The 18,065-nt window shown below is 39.8% G+C and overlaps 1 protein-coding gene across 5 annotated transcripts; it reads left to right on the top strand.

Annotated features, from left to right (window-relative positions):
* Nucleotides 1-1,095: 1,095 nt before the first annotated feature.
* cyldb (cylindromatosis (turban tumor syndrome), b) lies at nt 1,096-17,303 on the top strand. 5 transcript variants are annotated; one of them, XM_047346741.1, is made up of 17 exons: nt 1,096-1,143; nt 1,383-1,447; nt 1,884-1,972; nt 9,594-9,781; nt 10,077-10,555; nt 10,767-10,896; nt 12,191-12,438; nt 12,525-12,693; nt 13,930-14,062; nt 14,203-14,307; nt 14,486-14,565; nt 15,436-15,502; nt 15,600-15,732; nt 15,831-15,939; nt 16,019-16,137; nt 16,227-16,431; nt 16,673-17,303. In XM_047346741.1, the coding sequence occupies exons 4-17, from the start codon at nt 9,769-9,771 to the stop codon at nt 16,876-16,878; spliced, it is 2,196 nt and encodes a 731-aa protein (XP_047202697.1). In that variant the 5' UTR covers nt 1,096-1,143; nt 1,383-1,447; nt 1,884-1,972; nt 9,594-9,768; the 3' UTR covers nt 16,879-17,303. The 5 variants fall into 5 exon arrangements, with proteins under 5 accessions (XP_047202697.1, XP_047202699.1, XP_047202700.1 ...); XM_047346743.1 differs by having other exon boundaries at nt 1,097-1,143; nt 9,594-9,785; XM_047346742.1 differs by lacking the exon at nt 1,383-1,447 and having other exon boundaries at nt 1,117-1,143.
* The last annotated feature ends 762 nt before the right edge of the window (nt 17,304-18,065 follow it).

Below are 18,065 nucleotides of genomic sequence, written 5' to 3' on the forward strand. Positions count from 1 at the left end.
GTTTCTCCACAGGCTTTCATAAAAGGTGTGGTGTCAGATCATGAGCGCTGCCCGGCTCTTAGTGAGAAAGTACTTCAAGATGGTGGGTCCAGTGTAGACGCAGCAATCGTCGGAGCTCTTTGTTTGGGCATTGTGCATCCACACATGTCGGGTGTTGGTGGGTATGTGACTTATTTTTCAAAGATTTGATCTCCAGAAATACATACAAGTGTTTGATGATAATCCTCATCAGAGTATCTTTGTAGAGGAGGGGTGATGTAGATCCATGATTCCCGTCGGAATCAAACCAAGGTTATCAATTTTCAGAGCTCTGCACCTAAAACTCTGACAGAGGATGTGGTACAGAATGCTTCTGATATTAAGGTACTCCAAATTTGAATTTGTGGGGAATGTTTGAGTATTTCAGGTTTAATGTGTTAGCTTGTGAGTACCAATCCATTTTCAGGCAGGTCTGTTCGTGGGGGTTCCAGGGATGCTCTTGGGGTTGCACCGAGCTCACAGGATGTATGGAAGGTGGGCCTCTATTAAGGTGGATTTCTCTTTTTGTATTCTTGAACATACTGCTTAACACAGAGATGTTACTGCGACAATTCTCTGCAGCTTATCATGGAACGATGTTGTCAGCAGAGCTGCAGATGTAGCCAGAGATGGATTTAATGTTTCACATAGTCTTGGTGAGTCAAACGTTCCCCTCCTTAGACCTTACCTCTCAATATATCACATGAGTTAATGTTAAAGCACCTGAATCATTTGGCTTTGCCTACAGCTACTGCAATATCTAAGTTAGAAACTGAGAAGATAGAGGAACGCTTCAGGGACATTTTCATCCCAGATGGCCAGGCTCTGAGATTGGGATCCTACCTTAAGATGCCTGATTTGGCTGATGTCCTTAGGGCTGGTCTCAGGAATTTCTACCATGGAGCCATAACGCAGGAGATAGAGCAAGAGGTAATGTCCGTATTAGAAGGGCCTGCATTATAGCTGAAAATTAAAGTGTTCTCTTTCCACACAAAGGTGCAGGCAAATGGAGGAGTCCTGACCAGAGAGGACATCCGTAACTACAGTGTAGAAGTGCAACAACCATTGGAGGGCCAGTACAACAGTAAAGAGTCCACTGTAGGTCACAGCAGACTGAAACAAAAGGTATTCACATTTTCTAACCTTCATCTAGTGTCTTGAATTTATCTTCTAGAACATATAATTCAAGTTCACCCTCCCCCATCTGCTGGCGTGGTGCTGATTGCAGCTCTTAATCTCATAGAAACTCTCCATCTTGGGGAAAATAATGTCACAGAAAATCAAACTTCCCACTGGATTAATGAGGTACTAGATTTCGCAGATGCTGGAGCATTTCACCCCTTCACCTTTTTGATCTTTTGCAGTTTTGACCAAAAAATGGGTATGAAAGGAAGCCATCTGTCATGAAATGTTTTTATACCAAACACAGGTCAGTTTGCATTTTTTTCTTAAAGTAACTGTTCAACTCAAGGTGTATGGATAGGAAATGTGGTCCCTTCATTATTTTGGTTTAATTAGAGGTTATAATATCTTATTTTTATGAGTCAACCTGCCAAAAAGGGTTTAGACTCAAAACAAAAGCAAATAAAATCTTTGTAAAATAAAATTTTGAAATACAAGATTTTATATTATCAATCTATCAGTCTACAAATAAATTGTCTGATTGGAGCATTTTAATGATTTTTTTTTATCCCCATATCCCCATTTTTATCCCCCAGTTGATTAGAGTGCAAACTGACCTGCAGCTGGTTTTCACAATGTTTTTTTTTAGATTGAATATTTTTGTAAATAATAATCCTTAAATGATAAGTAATTCAATAATAACTGGGCTGTTTTCTTGTATTATTGGTTTTCTCTACATAAAGGTTTTAAAAACAGCTTTAACTATGGTTGGAGAGCTGGATAAGCCCCACTACAACTCTTCAGTCACAGACCTTCTTTCTGCAATGATGAGGTAAAATACACAGTTGGTTCTTTTTCCTTTGGACTGAAGCTAGTTTTTTGACTGATAATACACCCAGCCAGACAACTACTAGGCCTTTATCTCTGATGGCATTGGTCAAAAGACAATGTCTTGGGCAGATTGCCAAATCAGCTTAAACCAAGTATGCAAAATCAAATCTCTGTATAGATTTCATTTACTGCAGTAAGGGTCAAGCTGCAGGGCTGCAGCAAAGGATGAAAGAATTTCCACAATCTCCACTCGCTTTCAACTCCACTACCTACCTTTTCCCAGCAGAGCAGCTGACTGGACAAATTGTAATCATGGGAACAGATGACCTCATGGTGTCTGTTGCAAGGTGATGGTGTTGTAGCCAAAAGTCTGATGATGTTCACACCCGCAGGATATGTGTGGTATTAGCTGCAGGCCATTGTGACATTCTTTTCAAATTTTTTCACCCTGCCGTTCTTGCAGTTCCTTGAACTGGCCATTCGGGAGCAGAATCGTGACTAAGTCAGGAATTCTTCTCAACAGCCTCATTTTGAACTTCTGGCCAAATAAGAGGAGGGATCAACCACAATCCAACCAGGTGGAGCACCAATCCACACAATCATCAGTAATTGTAACATACAATCTCATTTTCTGTTTCTTTTTAAATCTGGTTACCATTTGTGATGCAGAAAAATAGCATGGAATCAGCAAGGAGGCCTCTGACATTTCTTATGCCTGCAGTGATGATTCCGACTTGGAACAAGTGTGGCACCTACATGGCCCTGAGTAGTTCAGGTGGACCACATTGCTTGATTGAAGTCACACAGGTTTGATCACAGACTTAAGAATTTTTATAAATGAATCTGGTTTACACATCATTGAAAACATTTAAACTGCTTACTTTAGATGCTAGTCAGTCTCCTGACTAAGGACAAAAATGACACGTGCTCTTTGGGAGGACCACTTCCCCAACCTTCGGACTGTATGTTTAAAAGCTAACCCCTGACTTCTCTTGCATTACTCATTTTTAGAGTAACTGTTTTCTTTCAATTCTCTCCTGTCAGCTGAGTTTCCAGAAGAGAGTGTGTAGCTTTTCCATGCAGTTGATCATCCAGTTGTAAAGCTAAAACATTTCTGTTAAATGGCATTAATAAAAATAAAACTAACAGGTTTACCTCGTTTAATGTTGTTGTTGTGAAATCATACACTTTATATTTTTCTGGGTCTTGCAGTGCCCTGGAAAAGTATTAGTACCCTTTGAACTTTTTTGCAATCTTTCAAGTCACAGATTGTGAATTAGATTTAGGTCTGGACTGACTGAGCTATTGTAATACATAAATATTGTTCGATCCAAACCATTCTCTTGTAGCTCTGGGTGTATGATTAGATTGATTGTGTATTAGAAGGTGAACTTCTACCCCAGACTCACATCTTTTGCAGATTCCAGATGGTTTTCTTCCAGAATTGCCCTCCATTTACTTCTGGCCATCTTCCCATCAACATTGATCAGCTTTCCTGTTCATGCTAGAGACAAGCATCCCTACAACATGCTTCACTCGGGGATGATGCTTCTATGGTGATGTCCAACACATACTGTTTTTGGATCCAGACCATAACGTTAAATTCTGGTCTCGATGGATGAGAGCACTTTCTTCCATGTGTTTGCTGTGCCTCCTACATGGTTGTAAATCTTTTCTGTGGTATTCTTTCAGTAATGTCTTTCCACATTTCCAGACAGGCCAGATTTGTAGAGCACATGACTGGTGGTTCCCTCTGATGTGCTGTGGATCTTTGTAGTTCCTCAAAAATTATTATGGGCCCCTTTGCTACTATTCTAAATAAAATGCTCTCCTTTCTTTTTGAGATGGACAGTTTGGTATATTGCTCTATAACCTAACCCTGCTTTACACATCTGCACAGCTTTCTCCCTGACCCACCTGCTGTGTTCCTTTGTCTTCATGATGCTTTTTGTTCTCTAAAAGACAGTTGAGGGCTTCTTACCGAGCTTAAATTACATGCGGGGACTTTGTTTACGAAAAGATGACTTTTTAAGTTATCACTTTAGGTTTTTAATGTAAAGGTAATAGAGTAAAGGGAACTGAATTTAAAAGCACGCCACACTTTTCAGATTTTTGAGTCAGGCAACTATAATCCTAATAATTTGAAAAGGTTCATGGGCTATGAAAGCTTTTCTATGGTACTCTACAGGGTTTGCAATCTTCTCAGGCTCTACCTATTCTTAAGATCACCAGGCAACAGATGGCTATCGGCTAAGAGCAACTTTCAGCCAACAGAAGACAAACTTGTTCACCGACGATGTGTGTTAAAGCAAAAACTTGTTGCGTGTGACCCCCCCCCATTCTTTTCAGGTACTAATTTCAGATAAAACTTTGATTCTGGTGTTAGTTAAGGAGAAGGAGCCCTTTGTGTGCTCATTTTGAAGTAGATAAGGGCTCTTATGTAAAACAGATCTACAGTCAAGATTCTGTCACCCATGCATGCTGACTGCGTTGTATGAAAAGACAGGGGACATCCTTCCTTTTTGACATGTCACTTTGTGGTTCAATCCATAGACTTCATTTTACTAGATCCCATGCTGCAGTTCTGAAAGTGAAGAAGAATCTAATGTCTTGAAAACAGGACTCTACATGTGTACACAGGTTCATAAAGGAAATACAACTTATGATACAAAAATATACTGTCTTTACAAATATTTACACCTACAGTACAGACCAAACGTTTGGACACACCTTCTAATTCAAAGAGTTTTCTTTATTTTCATGACTATGAATATTGTAGCTTCACACTGAGGGCATCAAAACTATGAATTAACACATGTGGAATTATATACTGAACAAAAAAGTGTGAAACAACTGAAAATATGTCTTATATTCTAGGTTCTTCAAAGTAGCCACCTTTTGCTTTGATTACTGCTCTGCACACTCTTGGCATTCTGTTGATGAGCTTCAAGAGGTAGTCACCTGAAATGGTTTTCCAACAGTCTTGAAGGAGTTCCCAGAGATGCTTAGCACTTGTTGGCCCTTTTACTTTCACTCTGCGGTCCAGCTCACCCCAAACCATCTCGACTGGGTTCAGGTCCGGTGACTGTGGAGGACAGGTCATTTGGCGCAGCACCCCATCACTCTCCTTCTTGGTCAAATAGCCCTTACACAGCCTGGAGGTGTGTTTGGGGTCATTGTACTGTTGAAAAATAAATGATGGTCCAACTAAATGCAAACAGGATGGAATAGCATGCCGCTGCAAGATGCTGTGGTAGCCATGCTGGTTCAGTATGCCTTCAATTTTGAATAAATCCCCAACAGTGTCACCAGCAAAGCACCCCACACTATCACATCTCCTCCTCCATGCTTCATAGTGGGAACCAGGCATGTAGAGTCCATCCATTCACCTCTTCTGCGCTGCACAAAGACACGGTGGTTGGAAACAAAGATCTCAAACTTGGACTCATCAGACCAAAGAACAGATTTCCACTGGTCTAATGTTCATTCCTTGTGTTCTTTAGCCCAAACAAGTCTCTTCTGCTTGTTGCCTGTCCTCAGCAGTGGTTTCCTAGCAGCTATTTTACCATGAAGGCCTGATTCACACAGTCTCCTCTTAACAGTTGTTCTAGAGATGTGTCTGCTGCTAGAACTCTGTATGGCATTGACCTATTCTCTAATCTGAGCTGCTGTTAACCTGCGATTTCTGAGGCTGGTGACTCGGATGAACTTATCGTCCGCAGCAGAGGTGACTCTTGTTCTTCCTTTCCTGGGGCGGTCCTCATGTGAGCCAGTTTCTTTGTAGCGCTTGATGGTTTTTGCGACTGCACTTGGGGACACTTTCAAAGTTTTCCCAATTGTTCGGACTGACTGACCTTTATTTCTTAAAGTAATGATGGCCACTCGTTTTTCTTTACTTAGCTGCTTTTTTCTTGCCATAATACAAATTCTAACAGTCTATTCAGTAGGACTATCAGCCGTGTACTGTATCCACCTCCTGCACAACACAACTGATGGTTCCAACCCCATTTATAAGGCTTGAAATCCCACTTATTAAACCTGACAGGGCACACATGTGAAGTGAAAACCATTTCAGGTGACTACCTCTTGAAGCTCATCAACAGAATGCCAAGAGTGTGTGGAGCAGTAATCAAAGCAAAAGGTGGCTACTCTGAAGAACCTAGAATATAAGACATATTTTCAGTTGTTTCACACGTTTTTGTTCAGTATATAATTCCACATGTGTTAATTCATAGTTTTGATGCCTTCAGTGTGAAGCTACAATATTCATAGTCATGAAAATAAAGAAAACTCTTTGAATGAAAAGGTGTCTTCAAACCTTTGGTCTGTACTGTATATGCATACTGATACAAGCAGGAACAACCAATGAAGGGAAAAGCTGAGAAAATGACCAGGAAATCTAAAATAATTGCTCAAATTACAACTTGTACTTGAGGCGCAGTATCAACTAATATGACTTGTCTCAATATTTCCTTTAATTATCGAGTTTCTCACCTACTTATGCATGGAGGCTAAATTGTTTTCATTTACTCCAACTGATTTTTAGTTCAATCTCCCTTAGCAAATTTGAGAGAAACCACAGGATTTCCATAGCCATCAGCAAGGTTTCGGTATATTTCTGGTTGAATATTTGAATACTGACTTGTATCAGAAGTGGTGGAGTTCATTTTCTTCTGACTGCAAATGTAAGCACTCTAAAACTTCAGCAAATCAGAAATATTTATCAAAGTACGTTGAAATGATCTCATGCTCATTTTGCATGCTCACTTGTAACCTGTAACTCTATGCGTTACATTAACGCTCAGCTTGGACTCCTGCTTTACTTGCACTGCCATACTTGCACAATGATCACCTGCACTGTTGTATTGCTCTTGCATCCTATACTGCTCTACATTTACTCTCACTCACTTAAAACTGTGCACATATATTTATATTATATTGTAGATATGTTTAAACTGTTTAATTTGCACTGTATTGCACCGACTACACCAAAACAAATTCCTTGTATGTCCAAAAACGTACTTGGCAATAAAGCTTTTCTGATTCTGATGCTGAAACGTTATCATAAACCATTCTGAAGCTACTGATATCATTCCAAGCATTGTGTTTTTCAGCCTTTCAAATATTTGTGGAATGCTTTAGGAAAACATGCAAATATCTTCCAGGCACTATTTTTCATGACAGATGAGTACCACAAATAGCTGTTTTTGTGTTTGTTTTAACTCTGTTCTTGTATATTTTTATCAGAAAAGTCAAACTTATTATGATTTTGCCAGTCTTATGTGGATACCATTTGCATTTTTGTTGTTTTTGCAACTTTAGGAATTACACTTCAAGATGGCTTAAGTAATTTCTTTTCTTCGGTTGCTGGCTAGATAATTTCTTCCACTGACATTCAAATAGATTATGTAGCCAACTAATTCTACAGAGCCATTGTCAAGAAGTGTCCATAAATATTTTTTGCTGGGTCTAAGTCCTTGTACATCTTTGGAACATTAAATTCCTATAAAAATTCTTTGAAATATGGTTTAAGAAGTAGACATATATATTCATCTAAACCGATGAATGCAGCACTTGACTATTTAAACTGCTTTTTAAGTCACTTGGACTGAACAGTCTCTAAAAGTGAAGTAATGACAGTGTTTTATGTTTAAAACTTAATTTAATATGTCCATGTTTTTGAGGAAAAAATACACTTAAAGGAACGTCTATTTCCAAACTATTTGCTGAATGGATTCTTGTCTTTTCTGATGTATCAAATTCTTACGTCATGCAATAAAATGCTAAATAATTACTTAAAAATCACACAATGTGATTTTCTGGATTCACTCACAGTTGAATAGTACCTATAGTAAAATTTAAAGACTTCTACATGCTTTGCAAGTTGGGAAACCTGCAAAATCAGCAGTGTATCAAATACTTGTTCTCCCCACTTTATATTAATGCAAATACAGCACATCTGTAATTTAAGACTGAATTAGTGATATAAAAAAAAAAACCTATGTTAAACTTGCCTTCTGTATAATGTCCCCAATTTCCTCATTATTATTAAAATTATTACAAATTATATTTTTTTTATGAATAGCTAATGATGCTGTCATACGTGGTTCAACTGAAAGGATGATCCCAAAACATGTCATTGGGTATTTTATTATTAAAAAAACTCTTTCAGCTCCTACTTCCATATAACCTAAACCTATTGAAATAAGCAAAACTGGCCCACTGCATAAGCAAACTGAGCAGCTGTGGGAGAAGGCCCCCAAGAGCAGTAGCATTATTAAAGAAATTACACATCAGTATCACTCAAATAAGCATTCTCTTTAGACTTTCATAGTCTTTTTAGCCAGTGTTATTGCTGGAGCTATAAAAACCACAACAGAATTTCTCTAAAAACAAAAAATATTTTGTAAATTTTTAAACATGTAAAAAAAATGTTATTCCAAGTGCTATCACATGAAATTCTGGTAACAGTTATTACATTATATTGTCTAACTTCAGTTATTTTCATATTCTAAACAATAATATAATATTAAATGTAAAATGGAGAAATCTTCAAACATGGATGATACAAAAAGATATCACCTGAGCTGTGTTGAGGGATGCTACTGAGTCCACACGATGGACATTTAGGGGGAAATATGGATACTTTGCGTGGTTCCGAGTTGCTTTTGTGAAATCTCACCAAAGTTTCCAAGAGGTTTTTAGTTTTGCGTCTAGCTCTAGCAAAGGTTTTAAGAATTTGTAGCTTTTGCATTTAGTATCTAGCTTTTGCAGAAGTTTCCAAGAGGATCTAACATCTACCATATAGCTGTTGCAAAGGTTTCCGTGAGTATCAAGCTGCTGGCCTTTGCTCTTCGCATCTAATGTTTGTCACCTAAAGTTAGTAGAAGTTGTCTAGCCTCTCTCTTTTAGCATCTACTTTTTGTGTCTACAGCATTAAAACTGGCAGAGTTCTGATTGCAGGCATAGTTGGAAAGATATGACCTTTTTACAAGGACTAAGTACAAAAACTAAATACTTTGGTGAAAATTGCCTTATTATTGTTAGATTTTTATTATTCTCAACAGCAGGGAGAAGCCCCATTGGAAAAAGCTCTGCTACTGAAAACATCAACCACAAATAGAAGTTTGTTCTTGTTTGGGTTTTTTTTTCCAGCATTTCTATGGCTTTTGCAATCTTTGTAAATGACACTGCAAAATCTCGTAGGCCATATCCTTCCGACTCTGTCCGTAACAATGGGTCTACTTTTCCGAGGTCTCAGAAAAAGTACTTATTTTTGGACCTCAGTACACAAGGGTACCTTAAGGTCCCAGGCTTTCGGGCCCAGTTGAGTGTCCTGAAAAGATTTGCTCCAGTTGGCAGAATAAATTTGTTCTTCTAAACTTTATGCTTAACTAACCTTCTGATCTGATAGCCGATGGTTATCGGATCTAACACGGATTCAATCAACCGCCCAATAATCGTCTCCACTAACCAACAAATCTGCAGTAGTGACGAAGAAAACTATCCTTGCCCGTCCACATTCAAGTGATATCTGTGGCTGAACGCTATCGCAGCTCATTCCTCAGCTGCGGCGCAGTCAGGTGGCTCAGGAGGACTATTTTGTTTCTCTGTTATAACAGCTGTAGGCGGAGAAGCTGAGCCTTGGAGTGAGGCGTGGTTGGTGACATGCAGGTCAGCATTAAAGAGTATTTCACCTCCTCTTCCTAGTCAGGAGGAAGAGTAGCGTCGCGCCAGGATTTACCTGCTTCTGCGTCCATTTAATCCGTCTTGGCAACGCTGAACTAACCTGGACCAATGCAATCTGGGAGTAGGTAAAATTTTTCTAATTAAAACGAAAGGTTTTTTTTACTGAGCTGCTTTTATTTTACCAGGGCTACTAGAGGCCATGCCCTACAGACAAACCAGCTCATGTTGAAGTTGAATTGAATGTTAAAGCTTATACTTCCGTGTGAACGCATTTTATTTAATTATCTAGTAATTAACCCGTTTCCTAATAAAACGTTATGTTTTTTGTTTTATCAGCAAACCAAATAATGCAATAGTATGTCAGGAGTTTTTGCTGTATTTCCACAGGTTAACAGATTCAATAAACTCTCTTCCAGATTCAACATTCTTTAACACAGAGAGGGGGCCTGACGGGAACTCCATGGAGTCCAAAGCAGTGAGCAAGGACAGGTTCTTCATAGTCATCCGCGGAAAGTCGAGGAAAGGTTTCGGCCGCGGGTGCATCGGTCGCGTGGAGGCAGAGACAGCGGGCGGGGAGCTGATGGGGCTCCTCTACGGCTGCGGTTCCAACGCAGGGAGCCCCAAGAGCGGGGGCTTGGTGAAGGCGGTCGACACGTACGCCCTGACCCGACACCAGGCCCAGCTGCTGCTCTACGTCTCCAGCACCAGCAAACGCCTTGAGGTGCTGTCCAACCCGCAGCTCTTCTCGACCATCTGCGAGCTGTCTGCGGGGGACCTGGTAGTGACGAAGCACAAGAAGGGCCAAGTCCCCGGAGTGGTGAAGAACCTGATGCAAATCGGAAAGAAGGAAAACAAGGGGGACCTGAAGATGATTGGCTTCCAGGTGGAATTTATGGTGAGTTTGTTCTGTCTTTTTATTTGCAAGATTAATGTAGCAAGCAATCTCTTATGATCTTTCCAAAATTGTTCAAAGATTTTCAATAAGATAAGAACCTTGTCTTATTCGCAGAAGAAAGTCGCATGCAAATATATTTGTTCTTTAGATCTGTGTACAAAAAGCTGTTTACATTTAAATAACTACTTTTCCCGGTTTTCTCTGTTAAAAGGACAACGAAAACGATTCCTTGGCCAACAAATTAGCTCCTCTGACCATTTTGAACGCTGCAGACATCATCCAGGTGGTCAAGTCTTATGCTGCCCACCTTGGTCTGCAGTATAGAGATGTTAAAAGTGGTGGTAAGTTCAAGTAAACCTCTGACTACACTGAAAATATCAAAGCAATTATTTTAATATTCAAACTTCTCCTGTTTTGAAGAACATGATCTCCGCTCTAAAAGTCTCACACTTTGATCAGGCATCTGTGAGTTGGAAGGTGATGCAGGAAAAAGGTCTCCAAATACAACTGGAAAAACTGGTTTTGTTGCTCTGGAATGTCCGACAGTAGAATTGTCACATGCGCTGATAATTTTTTGCACATGATACACATGAAACTATCTACATACCTTCATTTGAGGTGTGCTGACGCGATGTCTTGCAGAAACATTCACACCCCTTGAGCTTTTCTTCACATGTTGTCACACTACAGACACAAACTTAAATGTATTTTATCAGTTTTTTTTTTTTTTTTCGACCTTCAGTAATCCAGCTGTTCTGCTGAAGTGAATTGTGAGAGAACCTTGGTGAACAAGCAGTATTATGAAGACTAAAGAACATACAACAGGTCATAGAGAGTGTTGTGGAAAACTTGTAATCAGGGTTAGGTTATAAAGCTGCCTCAAGCTTTGAGAGCCTCAGAGAAATTATTTGAGAATGAAAAGAGTATGGCACCGCTGTAAATCTGCCAAGACATGGCTGTCCACCTAAACTAACTTGTCTTTTATGGGAGGACATTAATCAGAGGAGCAGCCAAGTGGCCAACGAGAATGCTGGAGGAGCTGCAGAGATCCACAGCTGAGGTGGGAAAATCTGTCGAGTGCAAGTCATTAGTCTTGCACCTAAATCTGGCCCTTTGAAGAGTAGTAAGAAGAAAGACAGTGTTCCAGAGAACCATAACTAGTACATTTTGCAGTTTGCCCCTAGCCATGTAGGGAGCACAGCAACCATCTGGAAGAAGGTTCTCTGAATAGATGAGACCAAAGCTGAACTTTTTGCCCAACACTGCTTGTGGCACAAGACTAACACTGCACATGGTCCTAAAAACACTATACCCATGGTGAAACATGGTGGTGGCAGAATCATGCTGTGGCATTGCATTTCTTCAGCAGGGCCCGCAAAGCTGGTGATAGTTGTTTGGGAAGTTAGAAGCAAGATCTGTCCTTTTTCTTCCACTTTATAATTATGTGGCACTTTGTCTTGTCACATAAAATCCCAATAAAAGACTTTGAAGCACACAGTTTTTTTGGATATAATGTGAAAAATGTCATGGAGTGTAAATACATTGCAAATTACACTTACCATGTGATGAGGCTGAAAGAAAAAGAAACCATGACTTGTTAACCCCTTCTGACGCACCCTGCATACCTGTCAACAGGTTCAAGAAGCAATGTGGTGATGTGTGGGAGCTCCATGCCAAGTATTGGGACCAGCACCAGACAAGTCACCAAAAACGAATCGGAGCAAAGCGTCATTCACAACCAGACACTGAGCACATCTTCTGTGCCTTTAGAGGAGGGATCCTTGGTGGAAGTTGTTAACAATGCTGGGATCACAGTGTATGGCGTGATCCAGTGGTTGGGGATCCCACAGGGGAAGACGGATATATTCGCTGGGATTGAACTGGTAAGGGATTCGGAGTTTGTATAAATGTGCTGCTGTTTTTTTTTTACGGATGGCCATCATACTTATTTAATATCTTGTGGTTTCAGGACTATGAAGTCAAAGGCTGCTCTGATGGGGTGTACAAAGATCAAAGGTACTTCACCTGTAAGAGCAACAGTGCTTTGTTTGTTCCCATCACAAAATGCTGCCCGGACAGCAGGTTTGTCTGCTCCTCTCCAGTAACCAAGACCTTCAAAACCACAAACGTTCCTCCAGGTTTGACATTTTTCTTTAAGTGGTGCACACATGGCTGAAATCGCACATGTATACATCCATTACTGTTTTAAGCTTGTGGTGTATTATCAAATCTAAATCAATCAGTCAGTCATTTTCAACCGCTTCTTTCATAGTGGGTCACGGGGAAGCTGGTGTCTATCTCTAGCAGTCTATGGGCGGTAGGCGGGGTACAACCTAGACAGGTTGCCGGTCCATCGCAGGGCATTATATCTAAATATTTAACAAAAAATCAGAAGTGTTCCTGTACAATAGAACTGAACAATATAACAGATAATTACAGTAATTATTCCACATGCAAGCGGTCCTTTGTTACGGCAGCATTGGTAGGCTCTCCCAGTCACAAAGAGCTGCTTATGCTGCAATAAATGATGCCATGCGTTTACAGCCTGCATGCTAGTAGCATTGTTCTCCAACCGGACGGACCATCGCGGCCTTAGATGCCACTACCTGCTTTTTCAAGCTGGTGGCTAAGAGTGTGAAGCATGTTGTGAGGGCCAAGACAAAGTGAAGCAAATTGGCTCTTTCCTTTTGCTTATTGCAAACATTCTTCAAAATTATTACTGGAAAACAAGTTGCATGTTTGCCTAATATTATGTAACCCTTCTTTGCTGCATAAATCGGAAGAACGACTGACTGTGCAGCAATGAAGCTATAATGCAGACTGAACAGTTTCAGGCTGCCACTATTATGAAAGTGTTCATTTTAAATGTTTTGTGGACTGCAGAGCATTTCAGTTTACATCTGTTTAAACTTCCATGATTTTCGCTGATTCTTTTTTTAAATTTTTGTATTAAAGTTGGTTTAAAAAAAAAATCCTTTTTTCTGGTGATCAAAGCTGCTGATTTGATGTGAAGTAAGAATTAAGAGTTGGTGCTCTTTATTATTCCACACACTTTTGTGTGATGCACCAGTACCTATGGCAGCCAGAGACCCTCAGCATGATGCTACCACAACCATGCCTCACTGTTGATGCAATGTTTAAAATACTTCAGTTAACTCTTCCAACAGTTCAACCTTTGTCTCGTCTGAGACGTAAAACTTTATCCAGAAGGCATTTAACTTGTCCACATGGATATGTCACGCTCGAAGGTGTTTATTTTCGAACTGGCACATCTTTCTTGGTTGCCACACTCTCAGTCCAATCTCAACCCATTTCACTGTGGACAGTGATAGTGATGCCTGATATTCACAGATTCTATTTTTGTGTCTTTTTAGTTCCTCCATATGAAGATTCAGAGGAAGATGCACCACCTGTCCCTGAATCAGAGGCCGTGTCGCTGTTTGTGGGGAAAATGAAGGGTATACAGGGTCATAAAAACTCTTGTTACCTGGATGCTACGCTCTTCAGGTAGAAATGAATTGGACTAAACATGTTTTACGTTGCACAGACTCACTCTATCCTTCGTGAGATTTATTTGAAGATTCTCTATAGGAAAATTTGCGCTATGTTAAATGCAGAGATTAAGAAACATTTTTCTTATTTCTCAGTTTGTTTAGTTCATCTGTGACTGTGGATGCCATCTGCAATAAGCCCGCTGACAAAGAACAACCAATAACCTGCATTCTGAAATCGATAGTCAATAGCTTACGCAGGTAAGAACACAGATTTTAACATTGTTCAGCATGAGCTGCTTTTATCTTGTAAAAGGCATAAAGAGCGACTAGTATACAAGTTCTTTCTTTTAATTCCAATAATGCATGTATTTTCTTCTGTGTGTATAGATTCCTTCTACTGCTACATGCTTTGGACTAATGCATTTATTCATTGCAGACAAGGCTTTGTGCCAGCAACGAGTGTTATGAACTTTCGGAAAAAACTTGGCTGTGAAACCTTCAGCAAAAATGAAAAAGGTACCTACTGTTGTATTGCAGCAAATACGGTGCCTTGCAAAAGTATTCTTAGTGGTTTTTAAAAATATTAACAAAACCAAATCTGAAAAGTGTGGTATGCATTTGTACTCCGCCCCCCCTTTTCTCTAATACCCTAGCATTAAATCCAGTGAAACATGCAGTTTGTGGTGAGATATACGACTTCAGACCGGCCCTAAACTCATCGCCACCACTGTGAAACACTGAGCAGTGAAAGGGCAGCTGGTCAGAATTATTAGAAAGATGGATAGAGCTAAATACCGGGGGATACTGAAAGAAAACCTGATGGAGGCTGCAACAGATTGGAGACTAGGAATAAGTTCACCTTCCAGAAGGTTGACAACCCCAAACACACAATGGAAGGCAGAGCTAACCTGGAATAGTTTAGATCAAAGCATGTTCATGTATTAGAATGGCCCAAAGTCCAGACCCAAATCAAATTGAGTCTGTGACCAGACTTGAAAATGTTCAGATTACTAAGAGTTCAAGCTATTTTAAAAATATTAGGCAAACTGTTCTTTATTTTTATTTGTGGAAAGCTTGGAAACCCAAAAAACCCAGTTGTAATCGCAGCAAAAGGTGGATCTACAAAGTGTCGACTCAGCAGGGCTAAATGCAAATGCATGCCGCATGTTTCACATTTTTATTTGAGAAAGATTTGAAAACCATCATTTTCCTTTTAATACACAATCATGCACTGCTTGGTGTATTACATGAAGTAAAGGTTTATACTTAAAATGTGACAAAATGTTGGAAACATTAAATCCTTTTGCAAGTCACAGTGTAACATTGCTTTAAGTCTAACTTGGAGCATCTGTGGTCATTGCTATTCGTTGCTTTGCCCCAAAACAGATCCTGAGGAGTTCATTTCAGTGCTGTTTCAGAAGGTGCTCTGCATCGAGCCTCTGCTCAAGCTCAGGTAAATCCCTAAGCCACTCAGTTTATGGTGCTTGCTTACACTGCAGACCACATTTTGAGCTACATAATGAAGTTACTGAACATCAGTGTCTCCAAAGATCGGAAGAAGGAACCTCTCAGGGAGCCTACACCCTCCAGATCTTTCTGGAAAAGGAGCAGATGGGACAAATTCCCACCGTCCAGAAGCTGCTAGACACATCCTGCATGTCTGGTAACATCAAATTCGAAACGGTGAGCCCTCTTCCTTAAAAACAAAGCTTAAAGTAGTCTATCAAAACTTTTTGTTTCAATGATTAAATACTAAACAGCTTTCCTTTTCTCTCCCTTAGATGCCACCTTGTCTCATAGTCCAGATGCCAAGGTGTGGAAACAACTATAAGATGTTTTCTCACATCATTCCCTCCATAGAGCTGGACATCACAGATCTCCTGTACAACTGTGAGGGACTTATTTGTCATGGATGCAATGCATTCTTTTGGAAATATGTTTACAGATTATTTCTTTTTTTGCCCAACAGCTCCAAGGGAATGTTTTATCTGTGGACGGATGGCAACGTTTGAGTGTCTTCAGTGTTTACCAGATTGCAAGCTTCAACCAGGAAGAATCAAACAGTACTGCAGTACCTGTAACACCCAGGTAGGCCTGGAAACAATTTTAAAAATGAGGTAATCCACTAAAATGGCTGGGAGTGTAAAATGTTAAACTGTTGATTATATGTTTTGTAGGTACATACCCATCAATCCCGGAGCAGCCACTCTCCCAAGGCGCTGGCTTTACCTGCAGGTGTAGCCACGGATGCTCCTTTGCCAAGGCACACTATGCAGTTGTTTGGTGTGCTTTGCATCCAAACCAGCCACTATGTGTCCTTTGTCAAGTATGGCCTTGATTCCCACTCATGGCTCTTTTTTGACAGCATGGCTGACAGATATGGTAAGCTTTTTTTTTAAACTTTGCAAAAAAATATCCTTAAGAAAATTTCTTAAAGTTGTGCAACAACAGGCCTTATTTGCTTTGGATTGAAGTTGTTCCGCATGACTAGTGCACTTTTGTTTTAATTCAACCTTGACCGTAACAGATAAAGAACAAGTTGAGAGCAACTCTGACGTCTTCCAACTGCCCTTTATCTTATGTGAAGCCGATCTCTAATCTTAAGGTCGTTCTTCTTTGACAGGCGATGATCAGAACGGTTACAACATTCCCGAGGTCCGAGCTTGTCCCGAGCTCGGCGACTTCCTCGGCCAGCCAGATGAGGAGTCGACCCGGGCAAACCCAGCTCTTGCACCTGAACTTGTCCGCAGACTTCTATGCGACTCCTACATGTTTTTATACCACAGCCCAGAAATGTTGGTTTCGGAGCCAAACAGCGGGGGACCCTAGATCAATTTGAGCACAAGGACATGGTGTTCCACAACAACAGCCCAATCAGCTTTTATGCACTTTATTGCATCCAGACTGCAGGAACTAAAATGGATGCTGGAATTTCATTGAAGAAGATATAAATGCAGTTCATATATTTGAATTTGATAGGTCAAAGCTGATATCTATTTATTTACAAAGTCAGCTCATAAAGTTACACAGTGACTGTTTTTAAAGGCATTTTATATCCTTAAATGTCTCGTAATTACACTTTTTTGTCAGTAAAGTTGTCTTTAATTCAATTTTAGGCAATTCATGCTCTTAAATGGCATCTTTTTATGGCACTTCATGATGTTGTAATATTACCTGAAGGCAATTACACTGACTGTTCTTTTTATTATTGCACATAAGTAAATATAAAACTCTTAATAAAATTTAAACTACTACAATGTCTTTTATACAAAATTCAAGCAGGTGTAGTACTGTTCCAGAGGTTAGTTTCATTCACATTTTAGTACACTCCTTACATATAGAATAACATATTAGTATTTGAAATGTACTGAAGTATAAAGCAAATCTAAGCATCTTTGAAAATCAGAAACATAACCCGTTTAGTCAGTTTAGCAGTTTTCTGCTACCATCTTGTGGACAAAAATTATGTTTGCATGGCCAATTATTAGGCCATGCAAATTATTATGTGTGGGCCCTTCAACAAACATGAGGGCATTACATTTGAGTCAGCCCATGTTTTAACTGATAGTTAAAACATACCTTTTGTTGATACCTTTTGATCTAAGGTGAAATTGAAGAGTTAAGAGTTAGTTCTCTGTTTATTACTCCTCAACTACTTTGTGTGTGATGCACAAGTGTGTCTGGCAGCCAAACAGACCCTTCGTAAATTTAAGCTGGCAATTTTGGAGCAGCCACTTCTTTCTTTCTTCCTCTTAGTCCATGTTAATGTTAAACCAACTTTACTTTATAATTCCTGTGATGTTCCTTAACATCCTAATCAGTTTCCTTTTACCTGAGGGAGATAGGTTGAATCAAATAGTTGAAAACTGGACACAGTGGCGGTTCCAACAGGACAATAATCCTAAACACACCTTAGAGCTGGCTTCAGAATGTAAAAAGTGGGATAAGATTCTGAGTTAGTCCTGACCTCACCCCTACTGAAAATGTGCGGAATTGAAGGTATATATTTGACCTAT

Source organism: Girardinichthys multiradiatus, chromosome 20, assembly GCF_021462225.1.
Source record: "Girardinichthys multiradiatus isolate DD_20200921_A chromosome 20, DD_fGirMul_XY1, whole genome shotgun sequence".
NCBI classification, from domain to species: Eukaryota; Metazoa; Chordata; class Actinopteri; order Cyprinodontiformes; family Goodeidae; genus Girardinichthys; species Girardinichthys multiradiatus.